Here is a 23,764-nt window from a genome sequence, read left to right as displayed (position 1 = left end):
TTCGCGTGGGACGGCTGTGTATTCTTAGCACCGTATTCGTAAACACTCCGGCGCCCAAACATATTCTTGACAAGACTTTCGTAGGTGTTTTAGGTATTTCCAGGGGTAGCTTAATGACCCTGGTGGTAGTTTGCCCCTTCCTCTGTACCGTAAACATGAAAAAAAGACACTCCTTTTCGGCCTTAGGAACTTGTTATTGTGAGAGGCGAAACCGTCTAAAAATACCGACCTTATTAGACTCCACCAGCATATACGTGCCGCTGCCTGCCCGCGATGCACCAGCCCCCGCAACGACCGTCCAGGGCTGCTGTGTGACAATACTGCCTCGAGTGAGCGAAAAATGTGAGGGCCGGCAATCTTTTGAAGTATCAACGAAACTTTGTTCAAAATATTAGTCTGTTGGATTTACTGACATAGCGTGTGAGATATTTTTGAACAGAGCCGCCCCTAGCTTTACCATCTTGTTCAGAAGTGCTGTTGATGAAATACGGATGGCCACATTATTTGCTTTTCTTTTTATCGTTTCCATATTTTCCTCCTTCCTCTTTGATTCTTTTTTTAGTCTTCCCTCGTTCAATATCTTACTTCCCTTCCTAACTGCTCTCCATCTTTTCCTAGTTAACAAAAAGCATACACACACAAACAAACTTTCTTTCATTATCATTTTCTCTTCACCTGATATCATTCTCTTTTCCCATCTCTTTCTTCTCTTTCTCCTTTCGTTCCATACCTCACTTCCCTTCCTAATTGCTCTCCATCTCTTCCTTGCTAGCAAAAGAGTCTACACACAAAAAACTTTCTTTTATTATATTTTTCTCTCCACCTGATACTATTCTCCTCCTTTCCCATCTCTTTCCTATCTTTCTCCTTTCGTTATATACCTCACTTTCCTTCCTAACTCCCCTCTACCTCTTCCTAACCCGCAAAGGTAAAGGATTAATCAATTAATGTCCAACTCGTACAAACATTTTCGGCCAGGATGTTATTCTCCCGGAAATTGCCGGCCGAAAGTTACTGTGGAGAGCTCTTTGGTTAGTGCAGCTTCAACAGCACTTAACCAGGAAATAGTTGTGGGCCCTGTGTGGCTGAATTGGATAAGCAATCAAGAACCAGTTGGCCGGCGGTTTTATTGTCGCGATGACCCAAATTAGGCCGCGAGTGTGTGTGCGCGGCGGGCGTGAACGGATGATGCTGAAGCGCTTTATGGGGACGCTGAAAAACACTAATGACGGAGCCTAATTCCCCTGCAGGCGCTTTTAATATCTTTTGAGGGAACACATGGCCATTAAACACAGAGGCTCTCAAGGAACAGCTGAGGTTCTGAACGGCTGGTAAGGGAATACGTTATCGAAACTCTGAAAAATACACTAATGACAAAGCCTTATTCCCCTTCATGCGCATTTGATATCTTTTGGATCCTTACCGAGCCATTACATGGAGACTCCTGAGGTACATAAGACTGTAAGATATGCAAGTATTTTATTCAGAGTCTGGAAAAACACTAACGATGGAGCCTAGTTTCTTTACCAGTGATTAATTCCTTTTGAAGACACACACAACTTCTTACAAAACTCTTAGATCCTCCCAACGCCAGAAAAGAAAACACATAACCTGGAGACATTATTAGGTTGTGGAAGTCGATGAAATAGCTTGGTGCAAATACAATTAAAACCTTGAACTTAGTGGTTTACGCAGATTTGTGAACATATGGTAATGGTAGATTGTAAATAGCTATATAGATCTGAAGAGCTTCCACGTGTAGTCCAGCTGATCTCTCATAGTCTCCTCTTATCCTTGAGTACCCGTGTGTAGCCTTGTGTCAATAGATTATACCTTCCTCAGCCGTGCCTCAAGTGGTCGAAGGGGAAACCAATAATTACTCGAGGGCTTGTCATCAAATAGGTTATGAGAACACGGAGAAAGGAGCATCAAAGGCGTTGGTGGTCGGCAAAATAAGAAAAAAGGGAAAAGAATGTTTGTTAAAGATACCTGCTGGACACACACACACACACACACACACACACACACACACACACACGAGAAAATTAAATAGATAAATATATAGATAATGAGAGAAAGAAACAAGTAAGAAGGTAAGAAAGATAGAAAGTAAGAAAGAAAAATAATTGAATAAATAAGTAAATAACCGAAAATTCAAATAACCAAAACAATCAACACAAACAGAAACAAATAAAAAAACTATACAACGCCATCAAACACCGAGGCTTTTTTTAGTGTTTTTTCTTTAGTTTGCCCTTGAACTCCCCCCTTTAACGTCAACATACACACACACACACATACACACATACACACACACACACACACACACACACAAAGCATCCCCCCCCCCCCCCCCCCCCCCCCACGCACACACCTACACACACAAAACATCCCCCCACACACACACACAATATCCCCTTACCCCCCTTACCCCTCCCCCCCCACCCTCCCACACAGCACCCTTTTCACCGGGCAAGCAATTAAAGCAACACACGCACCAAACTCTCCATCACTTCACCTGGGGCAGTGTTAATCATGCTTACTTGCCCGTGTAATGAGTCCAGGTAAGGTGCAGCCATGAATATACTCTTCAGGTCACTAATTACCCTCCTCCTGTACCTCGCATCGCTCCCTTGTTCTGATAATTCTCCCTCTCCGGCGCGGGTTTATGGATGGCGTTTCCGAGCCGTTGGTTGTCTCCCCGTTATGAGCCGCCTGGGCGCTGATGCAAGAGTGGAGGGGGCTCGACGCTCATTCCATATAGCATCCGAACGTTATTAATGTTATCATGGATTCTGGGGTTTATGTTTCTGTGGTTTATATATCTTTTTTACAGTAAAGGGAGCAGCTCAAGGGGAAGATAAATTATGAGAAAAAGGAAAAAAAAACCGCTAATCACTGCCCCTATATATATAAAAAAAAAAAAAAAGTTCAGAAGTGGCCAGAAGAGAGGTCAGTTTCGGGAGGAGAGGTGTCTCGATTTAGTTTCCTTTTCTTTCCTCTTCTTCCTCGTGTAATGTAGTAGTGGATAGGAATGATTTCTCGTTTTATGTTGATTTTATTCGTCCTTTTTCTTATTATTTTTGCTTGTTTATTTCCGGAGTTTAGGATAGTTTAGGATTCTTTACAGGAGCAGCAAGTAGAGGGCTTTTTTTTTATTATTGTTTCCTTTTTTTGTGCCCTTGTGCTGTCTCCTTTGCTGTAAATAAAATAAAATATGAACTACCCAATTGTTCCCCGTTCGACCTAAAGAGCCACAAGAAGTTATATGTTGCTTGTTAGACTCATTATTATTATTCCTTTTGCGAACATTCTTAGTCTGATTCCTATTTTTCTATCTGGTATTTTTTTTCTTCACACACCAAGTTTTCGTTTGTTAATTCATATACAGTGTCCGAACATCTTAATATCTCTTACTCTTGTTATTATTGATGCTGTTACCTCAAGTACCTTCTTTGCAATAATTTCTTCTTTCACAAACTAATTTTCCTTTGTAAGTTATAAAGTCGTTGAACAGCATGTAGGAGTATTTTTTGGGGTTTTACAGACAGCGACGAACATCATAAGTTTGTTCACGTTATTTTCATTATTTTTTTGTTTTTTTCTCTCTCTCTCTCTCTCTCTCTCTCTCTCTCTCTCTCTCTCTCTCTCTCTCTCTCTCTCTCTCTCTCTCTCTCTCTCTCTCTCTCTCTCTCTCTCTCTCTCTCTCTCTCTCTCTCTCTCTCTCTCTCTCTCTCTCTCTCTCTCTCTCTCTCTCTCTCTCTCTCTCTCTCTCTCTCTCTCTCTCTCTCTCTCTCTCTCTCTCTCTCTCTCTCTTTTTTGTAACTTCCTTCTCCGCACACGAATTTCCTCTTTCAAGTTGTAAAGCTTCTGAGCAGCCTTTACTTGCACTTTTATCGGCATTTAACAACAGATAATAGCAGTTGTAAGTTTGCATGTAATTTTCATATATACATAAACGTTCCTTACTATGCTGTACCCCCAAGCATTATGTAGAAGAGGTATACGCCTTTGCTACTATTGCCACGCATAATGGGTAGTACTATATGTCTACTTTCTTATTTTATTACATCGAGGGAGGCGGCGTAAGGGTAAAGAGCAAAACAACAACAATAATAGGCCTCTAGACACTATATAACAGAACGAGAGGCCAGAGGAGAGGTTAATTTCGAGTGGAGAGGTGTCCCTATTATATATATTGGCTCGTAGAGAAAGGGAGGAGCGGAGGAAAGCTTGACAGAAGTAAGGATGATATGAAAGAGGAGGAGAGGAAGAGAGGGAGAGAGGGAGGGAGAAGTAGGTGAAGATGGGAGAGGGTAAGACAGAGGGAGGAAAGAAATGGTGAGATGGAGAGAATGCGATACGCAATACTGGTGAGAATTATAGCTGTCCGATTGTCAAAACACACATATGCACACACACACACACACACACACACACACACACACACACACACACACACACACACACTTATACACATACGTCTGATGCCTTTTCTCGAGAGAGAGACAAAATTGTGATAGGAAACAGGATGCACAAAAGAGTAGTAGGGCAGATAGGGATAGAGAAAGACAATGGCCCGTGCCCATCAAGGCCTCCAGGCGGGCGTAGCGGGGCCGCGTCACCAGTACGTCCAGTACGCCTGGACGCCGGACACGTTGACGGCACAGATCGCCGTGCCGTCTAGAAATGCGTCCGTCCATGTGTAAGGGGCGTCGTGTGTCCTGGAAGTCGCGGTGTCCCTGCCGCGGGCGCGCCGCTTGGGCTTCCTTGCCTTCCGGCGGCGGAGAGTCTGGCTGCTGGAGTCCGCGGCCGCGCCGCTGGGTTTTCTCACATCATTGACCTCACAGCTCGAGGCCGGGGTCATCACCACACCGGCTTCCTTCACATCATAGACCTTGTCACCTGAAGCAGGGGTCGGGGGGCTGGCATCATCTGCCTTGGTAGTTGTAGCTTCAGTGATGGCGCTGGCATCATCTGCCTTGGTAGTTGTAGCTTTGGTGATGGCGCTGGCATCACCTGCTGGGGTACTTGGAGCTTTGGTGATGGCGCTGGCATCACCTGCTGGGGTACTTGGAGCTTTGGTGATGGCGCTGGCATCACCTGCTGGGGTACTTGGAGCTTTGGTGATGGCGCTGGCATCACCTGCTGGGGTACTTGGAGCTTTGGTGATGGCGCTGGCATCACCTGCTGGGGTACTTGGAGCTTTGGTGATGTCGCTGGCATCACCTGCTGGGGTAGTTGTAGCTTTGGTGATGTCGCTGGCATCACCTGCTGAAATGCCAGAGCTTTGGTGATGTCGCTGGCATCACCTGCTGGGGTAGTTGTAGCTTTGGTGATGTCGCTGGCATCACCTGCTGGGGTACTTGGAGCTTTGGTGATGTCGCTGGCATCACCTGCTGGGGTACTTGGAGCTTTGGTGATGGTGCTGGCGTCACTTGCTCCCTCCTTTTGTATTTTTTCCGCTGTTTCCTTCTCATCAACTTTTATTTTTCTCTCATGTTCCTTTTCTCCATACCCTCTTTCCTCCTCCTGTTACCACACGTTTGTTTGTCTTCTCATTTTTTCTTTTCCTCTTCCTTCATTTTTTCCTCCTCTTCTTTTAATCCTTTTTCTGCTCTCTTACTTTCTTTTTTTCACCCTATTAAGTTCTTCCTTCTTTTGTCTTCCTTTTTCTTTTCTGCCTCCGCCCTCTTCCCTCCTCCCACTCCACCTCGTCCTCCTCCTCCTCCTCCTCCTGTTTATTTACGAGGCGGGGGGGAGGGTCGTATCTCTCAGGTTGGAGGTCGTTTCCTGCTCAGCGTGACTAAATGAAGCTGTGCATGACTCATTTTCTCTCTCTCTCTCTCTCTCTCTCTCTCTCTCTCTCTCTCTCTCTCTCTCTCTCTCTCTCTCTCTCTCTCTCTCTCTCTCTCTCTCTCTCTCTCTCTCTCTCTCTCTCTCTCTCTCTCTCTCTCTCTCTCTCTCTCTCTCTCTCTCTCTCTCTCTCTCTCTCTCTCTCTCTCTCTCTCTCTCTCTCTCTCTCTCTCTCTCTCTCTCTCTCTCTCTCTCTCTCTCTCTCTCTCTTCCTTTCCTTGCCTCCTTTCTCCCTCCCTCCCTTCCTCCTTCTCTCCCTCTTCATCCATCCCTCCCTCCTTTCCTCGCTTTTCTCTTCCTCTCTCCCTCCTTCTTCCCGTTTGCTCCCCAGATCTCTCTCCTCTTCATCCTCCCCTTTCCCTCCATTTATCCCTTTATCTCTTTCCACTTTCTTCCCCTCCCTCTTTCCTTCCCTTCCTCTCTCCTTTCTCTCCATTCCTCTTTATCTCGCTTCCCTTGCCTCTCTTTGCCTTTCCCTTATCTCTCCTTTCTCTAAACTTTTCTCCTTAACCTTCTCTCCATTCTTCTCTGTATGACCTTCTCCCTCCTTTCCCCGTTCCTTCCTCCTTCCCTTCTTTTTCCATTCCCTTTCTTCTGCTTCTCTTTCCCTTCCTCTCTCACCCTCCTACCCTCCTTCTTTGCCTCTCATCTTTCCATCATTAACCTCCACCTCCATTTTCCTTTCTTCCTTCTTCTTTCCCTCTTCTATCCTCCGTCCTCTTTCCTCTCTTCTATCCTTCATTCACCTCATTACACATTCTTTCCCTCATCTTTTCTCACTTCTCTCTCTCTCCCTGTCTCTCTTTATCCAAGCCTCCATCATGCCTTCCTCCAACACTCTCACGTCGTCCCCTTCCTCCTCCTCCTCCTCCTCCTTCTCCTCCTCCTCCTCTCACCCCAGTCTCATTAAGGCCGAGAAAAGTTTACGAATACATTACTCTCTTACTTAATGGCGTCGAGAAGGATGAACCTCTTTTGGGGCTCATTCTTGTTGATCTTTGCCCGGTTTGTTTGTTCTCGTTCCCCTTTTCGTGACGAGTCTTTACCGCAAGATTTAGTATTCTCACTCCTTCCCCTTTCTTTCTTTCGCGCGTTGGACAGGCTCACTCATTCACTCACTCGCTCACCACAACCACCGCCACCATATGTATCACTGCAACGCCTCTTCACTTCCTCCTCACTGACGTTTCTCCCTTTGGCTTATTCCATGCTAGTGTCTTTGAGGTCTTAACAGGAAGTAGTGCAAGGGGGAATGTGTGTGTATGTGTGTGTGAGAGGATTATTGCATTATTTTTTTAGGCCTATATTCTCATTTTTTTCTGGACCTACACACCTACATGTGACAAGGATTTCGTAGGTGCTGTGTTAGTATTTCCACGGGTAGTTTTATGAGCTTAGTGATAGTGTAAGAAGGCTTTTGCTCCATGGACGTAAAAAAACAATACTGAGAAGCCGACTAATCTTTGTGGCCAATGGAAATATTTGTTGAGAGTCGAAAGCGTCTGAGAGTACTGACCATAGACACCATAAATAGTTGAGCGCTATCCCTGAACAACATTCCCCAATATATCGCCGCCTTCAGTTTTTACGTCTACCTCAGCGTTAAATACATCATACATAATAACACAACTCCGCCTCCAGTACCTGTTATTAATTACCTCTTATTACCCTTCTCTGCCACCACGGTCGTTATTATTAGTATCATTATCATTACTCTTTTTATTATTATTATTATTATTATTATTATTATTATTATTATTATTATTATTACTATTATTGCCGAAAGTAAAGACACTATCATTTGCATAATCGTTAACCTCGACACACTAAAAAATGGGATAATTAAATAAAAACTAAATAAGTAAAAGATAGACGATTAAAATATGTAAATCAACTCCGGAAAATTAAGAGGATCAAGCAACGAGAAATAAGCATAAAAAAGAACATTAACAACCAATAAAAAGCAAAATAATCATCAAGTTTTACAATAATAGTTTAAAGATAATCTGCTCTTATGTGCCTTAACTAGACCAAGACAATCACGCTAACAGTAAAGCCACAACACAATTCACATCTAAGCATGACAAATCGAATCATTACGAACCCTGACTCCTTTAAAACATAATACCTATAATATCATACGTTAATGTGTATCCCCTATTAAGCAATCATAGCACGTGCAATTAAGTTCAAACTACAATACTTTTCGGAGTTACTAAGTTGGTTACGTGACTGAATTGCCTGGTAATGCAAGTCAGGGCCAGCGACGAGATGACTTCCCAACTAGACCGAGTTAATCACACCGAAAGTTATCCGTGCACGACTGGAACTGGCGGCGGAGGGGAGAGTGTGACGGACGGGAGGTGGGGGACGGCAGGGTACGGATGACGGAGAGGAGATAGACGGGAAGAGAAGATGGCAGAAGGGCTTGGCAGGGAGGTAGTGACGGACGGGAAAGGACGAAGGCAGAGGATCGGCGGCAGTGAGAGTGTGACAGACTGAAGACGGGGACAGAGAAGGCGTGAGGGACGGGAGGTGGCAGCAACAGGGAGGATGTGACAGACGAGAGGTGATGACGGCTGAGAAAGGGACAGTAAGGCAGTGACGAGCGGGGAAGGGTGACGACAGCGAGGTAGTGGCAGTCTGAATGTATTGAAGGTATTGACAGGGAGAGCGTGACAGGCTAGAGTTGGTGACGGAACAGAGGGGCTACAACAGAAAGGCAGTGACGAGTGGTGCGGGATAACAGCAGACAGAGAGGGAAGGGAGGGGAGTGCGCTGCTGAGGGGAGGACGGGCTGAATGCGGCACAGACTCGGCGATGCTGCATGATTCCCCCGCCAGAGAGCGTTGGAGGCCTTGATTTATTGGATGCCGAGGCTCCGGTGATTGGCGCGGCCTGGGCTGGGCTTCACTGAGCAGGGTTGGGCTCGGTTGGATAGGCTGGGTTTGCATGGGATAGGATAAATGAATGTGTGTGTGTGTGTGTGTGTGTGTGTGTGTGTGTGTGTGTGTGTGTGTGTGTGTGTGTGTGTGTGTGTGTGTGTGCAGGTGGCAAGATGGGTGCAAGGAATAATTTGCTTGAGGACTCGCTTTCTGTTCTTACTAAACTATATATATATACGCAAATACGTTAACTAATAACACATAAATTTTGCCTGTCATTTCAATTCACATCTTTACTTATTCTGCCTATCACTTCTGAACTTATTCTGTCTATTAACTTGCTATATTATTTTTTATATATTCCCTATTAATTCACACTTTTTTATATATTTTTCCTCGTAGTTGACTGTTTTCTTTCCATCCATTTACAATAAGGTGTGAGTGAACTCCCAGTGGCAAGTTATATTTCCCGATCTTAACATATTTTTGAAACATTTAAATGGGTATCTTCGACGAGGTTATTTTCGTCAAACTCAGCAACCATCCATCCGTTAAAGTCAGTCAGGAATATTCGAACTTCATACCTTTGAAAAATATATATAACTACTTTTCCATTTTCATTTTTCATGCCTAAAAGCGAAATAACGGTACCAGAGTTGTTAGTCTTTGGTACAATTAGCCAGAACATTTTTTACTTCAGTTTCTTCTCTAATCATTCTCTGCTTTTCTCTATCTCTAATCTTCTTCTTCTCTATTCCCTTTATCCTAGTTCTCTGTGCCTTGGGTGTGTCAGTGTTGTTACAGACTTTACAAATTATCCTTATTCTTTAATATAACCCATTCATACACACACACACACACACACACACACACACACACACACACACACACACACACACACACACACACACACACACACACACACACACACACACACACACACACACACACACACACACATTTACACACATACACGTTTCTTGTATTGCCTCGTTAGTGTTGAGTTCCTAATTTGTTTAACAGTGAATTGTTTTTATCGTCTGGTGCTAATTAAGTTTCCCGGTGTGCAAATAACCTTCAGAGGCAACGAGGCATATTTTTCCCTTAATTTGCTCTTCGCCCCACACGTTCTCATCTTCTTGGCGGCGCTTTTAATAATTCTTTCCCGATTTCATTCTGCTTGTTTTTTGGGGGTCTGCTGTTTATTCTTCTTTGCTTCTCTTCACTTTGCTTGTTTTTGGGGGTCTTTCTATTTCTTATTCCTTACTTCTCTTAATTTTGCTTGTTTTTGTCAGTCTTACCCTTTCATTCTTCTTTACTTTTCTTCATTTTGTTTGCTTTCAACAAGAATAATTCAAAAACGACCGTTGTTTTCATTGTCTTTTTGGGGGGGAATTGGTAATCTCTGACCTTTTAGCGAGGAAGAGTTTGCAGTACCTAACTTTATGGTGTCACTCACATAATTATTTTTGGTTTATCGCTGTCCTCCTTAATTCGTGGTCAGCTGGGAATCATTTAGAGCAGACCCAGTTCTATTACTAGTTACTGGAAAGCTTGTGTTTGAGTTGAGGACTAAGCATAAGGCGTTAGTTACACACTTTATTGGTTAGTGCTTGCCTCAGGTTATATAAATACAAGTAAGACCGAGATCTTATATACGCGTATTTCATTGTTGATTTTACTTCGATATACGAGAAATCCTATCTTTGGTCTTCCTTCTATACCGCAAAAGAATAAAAAATCAGACCCAGGCCATCTCAGTATTTCGATTTTCTCACCATTTTAAGAAATCTAGTTGAATTTTCCCCCTCGCGCCTCACTTTTCGGTCTGTCGCCAACGATATATAGGCGTCCCCGAGGCTGACAGCGCTGCCCGGATGTATTTATTCTTCGACGTTTCACGAGAAATAAAATATGAAAGGAACTATTTATATTTTTGTCGATGGAACGCCTCCCTCTCTGTCTGTCGCCAATAATAATAGCTGGTCGCCTCTGAGCCTGACAGTGCTGGGACTCTTTCTTTTCCAGACTCACAGAATAGAAAATAGTTAAGGAAGTCGAAGTGTTTTGCCTAGAAGGTTATTAGTATCATTGCTGGCACCATTATCATTAATCACAATGCAATAGATGGAGCCGGAAAAGAATATATACGATAAATTATGAAATCTGTAGCCACGACACATCTAAGACAGAGATTATGATTAATGACAAAGAGAAAAATATAAAGAAAGATAGACAGAAGATAAATGAAAAGATAGAAAGAGAAAAAAAGATAAGAGATAAGCAAAGAATGAAAGACAAAGAGAGGATAAAGAGGAAGAAAGAGAGAATTATTGAAGTATATAAGATTTGGCAGAGAAAGCAAAAGATAAGAGATAGATAAAGACAGAAAGAGAGAGAGAGAGATGATAAACAAAAAGAAAAAGACATTATTGAAGTATATAAGATCTGACAGAGAAGGAAATTGATAAAAGATAGATAGAGAGATAGAAAGACAAAGAAAAAGGGAGGATAAGGAGAAAGAAAAAGAGAATTGTAGAAGTATATAGGATCTGACAGAGAGAGAAACAGATCAAAGTTAAATAAAAAGAGAGAAAGAGAAAGAGAAAGAGAGGATAAGGGAAAAAAGAATTATTGAAGTATATAAGATCTGACAGAGAAAGAAAACGATAAGAAGATATAAAGAAAGATAGAAAGAGAGGATAAAGGAAACGAAAAAAAAAAAAGAATTATTGAAGTATATAAGATCTGACAGAGAAAGAAAACGATAAAAGGCAGATTCAAAGATGGAAAGGAGAAGAGGAAGAGATGATAAAGAAAAAGACAATTATTGAAGTATATAAGATCAGACAGAGAAAGATAAAAGATAGATAGAAAGATAGAAAGAGAGAGAAAAAAAGGATTAAAAGTGGAGAAAGAAAAAGAGAATGACTGAAGTATACGAGATCTAACAGAGAAAGAAAAAAAAATAAAGATAGATAAAAAGACAGAGAGAAAGAAAGAGAAAGAGATGATAAAGAGGAAGAAAAAGAGAATTATTGAAGTATATAAAATCTGACAGAGAAAGAAAAAGATAAAAGACAGACACAAAAATAGAAAGAAAAGGAAGAAAGAATAAACGGAAAGAAAAAGATAAATTAAGCATATAAGATCTGACCAACTGTACCGTCGACACACAACTCTATATCATTATTTCACTTTACGTCGGGTGTGTGTATATGTTCTTTCTAAGTGGTTTACCGCGGGATGAATCTGATATACGCTTTAGAGGGACCGGATATTGTGGTAATGCTGTCGTGTGTGGGGGAACGGGATTAAAATGTGGAGCGGCGGCGGGAGGCGGAGCAGGGCAGGGCGAGGCAACCACACAGGCGGCGAGGGAGGCGAGAGTGGCTGCGATCCATTAGTTAATCATGGTCTGTGGGTTATGAATGGGTGGTGGTAGAGGGGTGGGTGATCTGAACTTACGGGTATAACTTTTTTTTCTTTCGTTGTATCAGTTTGTGTCTTTGTTTATGTATATGTTTGCTTTGGTTTGGTTTTGTGAATGGGTGGTGGTAGAGGGATGAATGATCTGAATTGACGTGTATAAGTTTCTGTTTTTCACTCTCTTTTTATGTAGGCTGAATTTGTGGCGTTGTTTAGGTTTGTGTTTGTTTAGGTTTGTTTACGTTTGTTTGTTTGTTTATGTTTATCCGTTTGTTTCATGTGACCAGTATTCAGAATGGGGCCTTTTTGGGGGTCGTTTATTTTTTGCCTAAATTTATGGGTTTATGTTGAAGTGGTCAGTGTTTTGAATTTGTCTCTTTTCGTCGTCTTTTTTTTTTTTTGCATGAATTTATGGCTTTGTGTTCAAGTGAAAACTAGAAAGTGGAAGAAGGAAGTTAAATGAGTGAAGTCGTAGGATATCAGATTCTTTTCCTTTTCGTCATTCTGTTAATGGTAAAAGAAAACAAGACAAGATAGACAGCAAATACACAGGAAGTAAAGAAGTGAAAGAAGAAAGAAGTTAAATTAATCAACTGAAAACACATCAAATTATTTCCTTTTCGTCATTCTGTTAAGGTTAGAATGAAAAAATTAACACAAAAGAGAGATGACAAATACACAAAAAATAAAGAAGAAAATAATGTCCCTAGGAAACAAAAAGGTAAATGTCTCTGGTCCAAACACATATCATTTTTTTCTCCTTTTTCTCACCCTTGTGTTGTGGGGAAAAAGAAAATAATAGTAGGAAGAAAAAACAAGAGAAAACAAAGCAACATTCACGAAACAAAAAGGATTAATGCCGCAGGTTAAAACACATTACTCATTTTTTTCTTCTTTTTCTTACCCTTGTGTTTTGGGGAAGAATAAAATATAGTAAGAACAAAAAAAGAGAAAACAAAGCAACATACTGATAAATGAGGAGAAGAGGAAATAGATAAAAGAGGAAATGGCACACTTAAGAAACGACACAGCTAACCATTTCCTCCTTTATTTCCTTTTTTTTTTCTTTCATTCGTTTCTTTACCTCTCTCATCCGGTCTCCTTTCTTTCCTTTCCCTATTTTCTCATTACATTTTCTCTTTCACCTTTCTCGCTTAGTTATCTTCACGCTTAGTTATCTATCATTATTTTTTTCTCCTTTATTTCCTTTTTTCCTTCATTCGTTTCTCTATCTCTCTCATCCGGTCTTCTGTATATCCTTTCCCTGTTTTCTCATTACATTTTCTCTTTCACCTTTCTCGTCTAGTTATCTATCATTTAGTTTTTGTTGCTCCTTTTAATCCCTAGCCTTTTCAGTCCACTTTTTCGTTTTTTCATTCATTCTCGTATAATTCTTGATAAGGGAGAAAGAAAACATCAATAAACCACAGAAACACGATGGAAAATAACGAATCAAAAGTTGTCAGGTCAATTCTTAACTAATTACTTTTTTCCCTTTTTCTTTTCCTCGGCGGTGGTGGTGTCCGTAATGAAGGAAGAACAGACACCCAAAGAAAAGATACGTGAAGTAAAATCAATAATCCACAAAGAAACAAGAAAATACAACAGCCGAGGAGCGAAGTGCTGATCAAAATGTGCAGGTTAGGTATCGTATCATTTTCTCCTTTTTTTTTTCCTCATGGGCGTTGTAATATTCGTACCATAAGAAAATATAAACAAAAGAAAAACAAGAAGTAAAATCAATAACAAGAGAGAAAAGCAGCAAAGGAAGAGGTGAATGAGGTCAGGACAACACTTATATCTCATTCTTTTTTTTCCTATTTATTTATTTTTTCCTGGGCGTTGTAATGTTAGTAAAAAACGAAGTAAAAAACAATAGCAAGAAAATAAAGCAAGAAAAACAGCCAAGCAAGAAGTGAAATAGGTTAGGTCATGTCAGCACACATATCTTATTCCTTTTCACCTTTTCTTCTTGGGCGTTGTAGTGTTCGTAATTAAAGAACATGAACAAGAGAAACAAAAAGAAAAATCAACGTCAAGGGGAAAAGAGAGAAAAGCAGAAAAGCAAGAAGTGAATTAGGTCAGGTCAACACACATCTCATTCTTTTTCCTCCTTTCTCTCGCCCCTGTGGTGGGTTGTTGGTCGTCTTCGTGGTGGTGAAGGAAGGAAATCAAGTGTGTTGGGAGACGCCTCAGGCACTCACACTCTCCCTCACTCCCTCCCTCCCACCCTCCCTCCCTCGCTTCCTCTCTCCCTTCCTCCCTTGCCTTGACATTTCTCCCACTCCTCTATTTTTTTGTCTTTTCAGTCCCCTCCTCCCCTCCTCCTCCTCTTTCTCTCATTCTTTTCTCTCGTCTTCCACTCACTATTTTATTGTCTTTGTCTTTCATACCTATTATTTTTTTCTCTCCTTTCTTTCGTTTCGTTTGTTTTATTGATTTGTTGTTTGGTCTTCTTTTCCCTTTTTCTTTTATTTACTTTCATATTTTTCTTTCATCCGGTTTCGTCAATTTTCCTTCTTTGTTCGTTTTCATCACATTCTCTCTCTCACCTTTCTCGTCTCGTTCTCTATTTTTTTCTTTTTCTTCTTTTATTCACTATCGTTGTTGTTTTTTTGTTGTTGTTGTTCCTCTCTTCTTCATTTGTTTTAGTGATTTGTTGTCTATTCTCCTTTCCCTCTTGTTCTTTCACTATTTTTCTATATCTTTTATCCGGTTTCCTTTCCTTTATTTTCCCTCCTTATTTTCCCATTACATTTTCTATTTTTTCACCTTTCTCGTCCTGTTTTCTATTTATTTTCCCTTCTTTTACTCCCGTACGTTTTTTTTATTAACTTTTTCTTAATTTTCTCATTGTTCTCCCTTCTCACTTCTCTTGTCTCATTCTCTCAATCTTTTCTCGTATTTTTTTATATCAATACGTTTGTGGAGGGTTGTTTGTTTATGTTTGGCGACGTTGCCGCTGCCCCTTCCGCCGCCTCTGCCATTACAAGTGCTGTTTGTGTATCTCCTCTTCCTCCTCCTCCTCCCCCTTTCTCCTTCTCTTCCTATTCCTCTTTTCCAGCTGCCTTATTCATGTTCCTGCCCTTTTGAAGTGGTTCCACGAGGCAGCGCTGATGATGGATTCTCAGATGATATACAAGACTGTTCAACCTCCTTTTTTGGCTCTCCAGTTGTGATAAATAAAATAAAATAATAATAATAATAATAATAATAATAATAATAATAATAATAATAATAATAATAATAATAATAATAATAATAATAATAACAGTTTTCCATTTTCTTATAATTTTCTTTTTCGCTCATCAAGGTAATAATTCGCTTTCATAATATCACGCTCTTGTTTCATCGCATCTTATTATCTCTCATTCTGTGTTTTTCGATTGGCGTTTTTCCGCGTCATAATCCGTCTGCGTGTCATTAGCGGTTCACCTTTAGCGCCGTGTTATATTCTCTCCTTTGTTCCTTCCCTTCGCGATGGCGGCTTTTATATGGATTTTTATATTAGCGCTTCCCCCCTCTCCTGCTTCCACTTGTGCACTCCTTTTTATGAATCCTTGTTCTCTTTTTCTTTCTCTTTTTCTTCTTGTTCTTCCTTCTGCTCCTCCTCTTCTTCTTCCTCCTCTTCTTCTCTGGTTATTCTTTATATTATTCTTTTATATGTTTTTTAGTTTCGGTATTGGTAATTCTTTTCTTTATTTCTTTCGTTTTTCTCATTTTCTTTCCTTTTTTCATCTGGTTTCTTTGCTTCCTGTCATCTTTCCTCTCTTTTTTTATGCTTTATTTTCCTCCCTGCTTTCTTTCCTTCTATCTTTCTTTTCTTATTTTCCTTCACCTCTTTTTTTTATTTCCTTCGCTCCTTCATCTTTATATAAATAATTCTTTCTTCAGTTCTCTCAATTAGCGTTCATTACCAAACTTTTCTCTCTCTCTCTCTCTCTCTCTCTCTCTCTCTCTCTCTCTCTCTCTCTCTCTCTCTCTCTCTCTCTCTCTCTCTCTCTCTCTCTCTCTCTCTCTCTCTCTCTCTCTCTCTCTCTCTCTCTCTCTCTCTCTCTCTCTCTCTCTCTCTCTATCTCTCTCTCTCTCTCTCTCTCTCTCTCTCTCTCTCTCTCTCTCTCTCTCTCTCTCTCTCTCTCTCTCTCTCTCTCTCTCTCTCTCTCTCTTTACCTTCCTCTCTCCCTCCCTATCTCTCTCCCTTCCTCCCTCCCTCCTCTTCCTCTTTCTCTTCCTCTTTTCAATAATTCCTCTGAGTTTCGTATTTCTTCCCTTTTCTCTCCTCCCATATCTGTCCTCTCCCCTCCTCTCTCACTTCCTTCCTTCCTCCCATCTCCACCCTATCTCCCCTCCCTCCCCTTTTCCTCTTCCTGGCATTGTTTATTCTCTCCCTTCTCTTCCCCCTTTTGGCATCATACCTTCCACCTTTCCTCCCGGGTCCCTCTTTTTCCTTTTCTCATACATGTTCTCCCTTATCCTCTCCCTCCTGTATCTTCTTAACCTTCCTCTTCTTCTACTGAATCAAATTTCTACTCCACTTTCCTTTTTCTGACTTTTTTTTTTCTTCTCCTCCTCCTCCTCCTTTCCTTCTTTCTAGCCTCCAAACTTCCATCTTTTCTTTTTAATCTAGCTAACACTGTCTCCTTTTCTTCTTCCTCTCATTTCTTTTCTTTCTTTTCTTTCTTTTCGACCTTAACTTTTATCTTCCTTATCCTGTCTTTCCTCCCTTAGTTGTACTCGTTGATTTCCAGTCTTCTTTCTGTCTTCCCCATTTTTTCTCTTTGGTCTTCTTTCCTTTTTCTTTATTACATATTTTCCCATTTTCTCACTATTTAACTTTTCATTTTCTCCTTTTTGTATTACGTATTCTCAACTTTCTTACCTCTCTCTTCTCTATACCTCTTTTCCCCTCTGTCTTCCTCCCTCCTGCCTTCCCTCTCTTTCCCTCCTCTCTCAATACAAAACAAACATGACCTGAGGCAGCAGAAGACGCAGTTAGCATACACATAACGACTCGTAAGGTTAAGCACTGAAACCCAATCGCCTTTCTAGCCATCACAACCAAATCACGGAAGCATTGCCGAGAAAAAGTGGAATTCATATTATGGGGCTCCTTTTTTTTGTCCTCGATCCTCCTGATATAATGAAGATCGTCTAATTGAACCCAGAGTTGTATAATTTTCCTCAGAAGATCGTTAGATAAATTGTCATAGGATAGGATGCCCTTTTCTTCTGCCTCATCCTCTTCCTTTTCTTCCTACTTATCCTCCTCCTCTTCCTCTTCTTCCCCTTTCTCTTCCTCCTCTTCCAAGTGCATTCCATTGTCTTCTTCCTTATCCTCCTCTTCCTGCTTACCCTCCTCTTCCTTCTCCTCCTCCTCCTTCAGCATCATCACCATCAACATCATCAGGAATATCGTTCAACACCATCAATCTCATCTTCATCACCACCAACACCACCACCATCACTCTAGTCTCCACCAAGCCATTTTTACTCCACCACCACTGCCACCTCCACTTCTTATTGTCACCTCCACTCCTACCCCCTCCACCACCACAACCACGTCCACCCCTCAGTAAGTATACATAACCCCCACTCCCCCCTCTCTTCCCCGGTACGGACCAGACCACAGCAGCGTCCTTGTTCCGTGTCCGTGTCCTTGCCCTTGGCCTTGTCCTTGTCCTTGCCGTCCGGTTCCGTAGCTCCACTGACGCAGAGCCTATTGAGCGGCGGCACGCACATACAAACACACACACACACACACACACACACACACACACACACACACACACACACACACACACACACACACACACACACACACAAACACACTACCACCATCACTACGATTACAGGGAGGAAAAGGAAGGGAGAGGTTCAGGAGATGGTGGTTGTTGTTGTGGTGGTGGTGATAGCGAAGTGGTGGTGAGGTAAAGAAATGGTGGTTGTGGTGGCTGGGATGGTGAGGTAGTGTGGTAGTGGTGGTGTGGTGGTGAGGAGCAGGAGTGGCTGTGGTGGTGGTGTTTGACAAATGGAACTCACTCCTTGAATTATCACGTATTGGTATTTTATCTATATGTCAATTTCCTCATTTACTTATCAAACATCCTTTCGTTTTATTTTAGTCACCCATCATGCATTCACTCACGCCTTTCATCCATTCATTCATTGCCAGACACACAAACTAATGACGCACTTCACATCTGCTAAAATCACAGGTTGTTTGCTCACGCCTCCGTCCTCTGTCTTCTCATCCGTCTTGTCCACGCAGCAGAAGGTCGTCGCCCCTCGCTGCCGCGCCGCCCCGCCCTCGTGTAAATATTAGACTACCTCAGACGCGGCACACTTTCTTTCGAATCAGCGCCTGTGAATTATGACGGAGAGGAGCGATAACTCACACACGCCACGCTCGCTCACAATAAAAGAAACACCCGCCGCCCCCCTGTTCAAGGTTCAATATCCTGTTCTCTCTTCTCTATCGAGAGTGATTTGTCATGCCACGCTTTCTTATAATCATTCAATCCACTCTCTCGTCCCCCTGTCGGAGATGCAACACAATTTTATACTTATTTGCCGAGGATAACAAATGTAAGTATATATAAAGACATTCTTCTAAAATGGTTCTCAGTTTTTTGCTTTACACACTTTCCTCAATTCATATATGCCACCCTTTCGTTCCCCTGTCCGAATTGCAACACATTTTTATACTTATTTGCAGAGGATAAATGAAAGTATATGTATAAAGACATTCTTCTATAGGGGGTCTCTTTTTTTTTTTTTTTGCTTTACACACTTTCTTCAACTCATACAAGCCACCTTTTCGTTCCCCTTGTCTGAATTGCAACACATTTTTATATTTATTTGCTGAGGATAGTACATGAAAGTATATATAAAGACATTTTTTCTAAAGGTTTTCTCATTTCTACGCAATATACACTTTCTTCAACTCATACATGCCACCCTCTCGTTCCCCTCTCCGAAGTACAACACATTTTTATTTATTTATTTACTGACGATAACACAGGAAAGTATATATATATATATATATATATATATATATATATATATATATATATATATATATATATATATATATATATATATATATATATATATATATATATATATATATATATATATATATATATATATATATATATATATATATATATATATATATATATATATATATATATATATATTAAAGCATTTCTAAAAGGGTTCTCATTTCTACCTCTTGAATTCGTACCCTTTTTTTAACAGAAGTGGAAGCAGCTCAAGGGAAATAAGAAGAGGGAAGAAGTTACAAATCCGCAAGAGACGTGACTCAACCCTCGACAGACACCTGGTAGCCACTCACCGCTGGGCAAAGAAAACAAAGGACGATACAAAGGTAGTGTCATATCCTATTCCAGAGGCCATTTGATGCGCTCTCCTGTTGGCTAAATGCATAAAGATATCCAATAGTGACTCCACGTTTAGCTTTACTCCGTTGGCAGCTCCATTTTTATATCACCAGACTCACGCATAACTCCCTAAAGCAGCTCTTCGTGTAGTGTTCGCAAAAATTCGTAATAAGTTCCGTAGCAGAATCTCGGTTACCCTCTCACCCTGTTGGCAGCCGCTTTGCATAATGGTTCTTACATTAAGCATATTCGTTCCTTTGTTCTGGCTTCCCGTCGCGTCTCGGTAAATGCAGCTTCTCCTTCGCTCCTCATTGCCCTCACATTATCAGCACGAGGCCAGGCCGCGTAATCCTTGCCATTATCCGCTCTCATTGCACCACATGTTTCAGCTGCTGTCCTGTCCGAGCGTTCCGTTGACTCCCTCCAACCATCACTCACGCTCATATCTGCTCGGCTTCATGCGTTCGCTCTCGGATTTAATTATCAGCTGACGCAATTAAAGGTTATGTGTAGGGAAAGAAAAGAAACAATGTGCTCCTACTGATGAAGGAATGCAACCCTTTTTTAATTCATGCTGCTGTTTCAAGGTTTTGTGTCTAATAAATTTGTATTGCTATTGCTTTCAAGCGGTCTGATAACGAGAATTTTTAGATTAACCATTATTGGCGGTGTTGTCCATCTTGCTAAAGAAAATATCGGCACGTTTTAATCTGGCGTAAAGGAGACTGAAAAATATAGCTCGGTCACCGTTGCTACATTATCGCACACAGACCATTGTAGTTACCGGTTTCTGATGCCTAACTATTGCCAAGAAACGTCAGGAATTCACTATTTCAATGATAACTATAAATGGATCTTGTTATTGGGGCCCAGGAGACAGTATTTGGGCCGGAAGTCGGTAAATATAAGAGGCTGAGGACGACAATCTGGCAACGTTGAACTCGGTATGGATTAACGTGAGAGTAGATAACAGTGTAACACCTAAGAATTCGTTTGATGTGAAGTATGACCAACCAAGGCGTTATAAAGACTTCCGTGGTACTGCTAGGAATTCATTGATATCACATTAGAGGCGCAGAGGTATTTATAGGGGTTGATTCTATTTAGACCTTAGGAAATAGTATGATCACGAGTATTACTAAAACAGAAGTCTAAAAAAATATGTTATACTGGAGAGCAACTACTTATTTTGTTATTTCCGCTGAGTAAATGCTCTCCAAACTGTATGGAATAGTATTATCACGAATATTACCAGAACAGAAATCTTTAAAAAAATATGTTGTACGGGAGAGTAACTCGTTATTTTGTTGTTATTTCCGCGTCCGCCCATCCTGGAATTGCTGCCCACCCCCGAACGCGAGCGAACACGATCGACTCTCCCGTTTGCGTCAAAAGCTTTTCCAGGTGTAATTTTCATCGGTAATTGACATTCTGAATTCCAATTGTAAACACTGTAATAGATCTTTTCGAGGGTAATTGTGCTTTTGATTGACATACAAATACTTGGATAGACATTTAAATATATATTTGTTTCTAGTTTGCCTGAAAAAAAGGAGTTCCACTATTTGTTTGCGTACGTCCTCCTTCATCCCTTCTGTGATACATGACCCTCAAGTACAACAGGCGTCAGGAGGGCTCGAGGCTCATTTTTCGTCCTCTCAGTCCCACTCTTTTTTTGTCTCCTCTCTGCATTCTTCGTTTATATTTTTCCTCTCCTCCCCTCCACTTCAGTCACAGCCTTTCCACCCCCCTTCCCCGTGGCTTCCCCGATACCGTACACTCGAGAAACAAGAACCTAAGGATAAAAAAGGTGTGTATCGATGACGACTTTCCAACACTACAGGTGATCCTATCCTGCTTGGCCAGTTTGACTGTGATGATCAGCCAAAGATTTTTCAGCAATATTTACACCAAATTGCAACTAACTTTACAATTCTTAGGGCCGCTTTCACAGTCATTTTGTTTGATTTGATCGTTACCAATGGCGGCGATCACCGCTATAGTATTTCCACGTAAAACTGGCCGATGGGGTAGTGGCAGCTGCGGGGTTAGCCTAGGACCGCACCTTACCACACACTCTCAACATCTCTCGCTTCCTCTGCAGCCGCCACTACCCCATAGGCCAGTTTCACGTGGAAAACTATATCGTCGATCGCCCCCATTGGTAACGATCAAAACAAGCAAAGTGACTGTGAAAGCGACCCTTAGAAGATAAAGTTTGTTATGGATGGAGCATTGCCTAGGCTATGACGCGAAAAAGTCTTCGGACACAGCAATTCATGTTTCATTAGTCAACAGTAGGACGGATTTATCCTACATTATTATAATTTATTAGTCATGAATCGGGTACTAAATCAAAACCAGGCGAGGTACCACTGACTTAACCGGTCCCTCTTGACAATTATCTGGGTGGCCAAGGGTGGCGCTGCCTGTATTTCTTGTCTCGTCTATTGGATCGCAGCAATAATACTTTGAAAAGCACTCGCGGCCTCAGCGTGCTCAGGGAGTCAAGAGGGCTCAACTCCCGGCCCTTTGACCTCAATATGTTTACAGTGGAATTTTACTTCCTTCTTGATATTCGAAGTATTTCTGCCTCCACCCAAAGGTGGATTGCATATGTTTAAGGAATCCAATATGTAGATGTGTGAGGGTCCGGAGAAAGCGGGTGACTTTTTTTTTTATCTAAGACGAGGACGAGTTTTCAATCGAATTGTTTTCTGCAGAGTTCACGAAAAACTGTTTTGAGAAAGCTGTTGCATAAATGATAAGCGTTATTCTCTTTTCATTATTATCATTACTAATTTTATGACGTAATATTCTTGATGCCAATAACACCCACAAATACATCTTTCATCTGCAAGGATGAGTGGTATTATATATATATATATATATATATATATATATATATATATATATATATATATATATATATATATATATATATATATATATATATATATTACTGTTAGCATTACGTATTACCCTCATTATTATGATTACTATTACTATTGCCTCATCGGACTAATCTATAAACATTAATCAAGAGAGAATGATTACTTCGACACCTGACCTTCCTCACTCACAGCCACGCCCTCTGGCATTATGAAGGGATTTTAACAACATATATCACTAACACTCCTCGTGTCCTGCCCTCACGTCACACACACACACACACACACACACACACACACACACACACACACACACACACACACACACACACACACACACACACACACACACACACACACACACACACACACACACACACACACACACACACACACAAAGGTGACCACATGGTCCCTCTAAACAGCGAAAAGGGGCAGAGAACCAGGTTTCGAGGTTCCGTAAGCCTCGTCGTATATCACAATGATTCAACGAAAAAAAAAATAATGCAAATATGTATGAAAAAAACTCGCGGCCTGTTCTCCCTCCTTACTTTCTTATTCTTTCCGTTCCTTCATACCCCCCCCACACACACACTTCTTCATCTCCTCTCCGTCTTCCTTCCTCCCTTTCTTCTTTCCGTCCTTCATACCCTTCTTTTTATCTTTTTCTTCCCTTCTCTTTCTCTCCCATTTTTTCCTCGCCCTCTCATTTACACGTACATGAAGTTTTACCGTAGGCGCATATAATCATCAAAATATATATGGTCAAACACGCTGGCCGTTAGAACTGAGCTGATATTTATGTAAAAGGAATATGGCTGATATCAAAACAGTACAATGCAACATGCTGTTCGTATACAATGGCTGCAAGATTGTTGGAAAATTAATTCAAGCCCATGATTGTTCGTTATTGTCGGAAAAAATAACATTCATTCACTGCGCCGCCCGGGAATCGAACCCGGGTCACAAGAATGGGAATCTTGCATGATACCACTACACCAGCGGCGCCATGGCGAGGAGGGAGGACGAAGGAGGATGCTACTATACACACACACACACACACACACACACACACACACACACACACACACACACACACACACACACACACACACACACACACACACACACACACACACACACACACACACACACACACTCTCTCTCTCTCTCTCTCTCTCTCTCTCTCTCTCTCTCTCTCTCTCTCTCTCTCTCTCTCTCTCTCTCTCTCTCTCTCTCTCTCTCTCTCTCTCTCTCTCTCTCTCTCTCTCTCTCTCTCTCTCTCTCTCTCTCTCTCTCT

General features: G+C 41.4%; 1 protein-coding gene and 1 non-coding gene across 2 annotated transcripts; both read right to left on the bottom strand.

Annotated features, from left to right (window-relative positions):
• Positions 1-4,621: 4,621 nt before the first annotated feature.
• On the bottom strand, positions 4,622-22,674 carry LOC127009426 (uncharacterized). The gene is made up of 2 exons (XM_050882521.1): positions 22,644-22,674; positions 4,622-5,271 (listed from the first exon to the last, which is right to left on the bottom strand). The coding sequence occupies exons 1-2, from the start codon at positions 22,672-22,674 to the stop codon at positions 4,622-4,624; spliced, it is 681 nt and encodes a 226-aa protein (XP_050738478.1).
• Positions 22,675-23,401: 727 nt separating this feature from the next.
• Trnag-ccc (transfer RNA glycine (anticodon CCC)) lies at positions 23,402-23,472 on the bottom strand. The gene has a single exon. It is a non-coding gene; the product is annotated as a tRNA-Gly (tRNA).
• Positions 23,473-23,764: the final 292 nt, after the last annotated feature.

This window comes from Eriocheir sinensis, chromosome 40 (genome assembly GCF_024679095.1).
Source record: "Eriocheir sinensis breed Jianghai 21 chromosome 40, ASM2467909v1, whole genome shotgun sequence".
In the NCBI taxonomy this organism is placed as follows: Eukaryota; Metazoa; Arthropoda; class Malacostraca; order Decapoda; family Varunidae; genus Eriocheir; species Eriocheir sinensis.
Note: the sequence above shows the minus strand (reverse complement) of the source record. Positions and strands in the feature narration are given on the sequence as shown.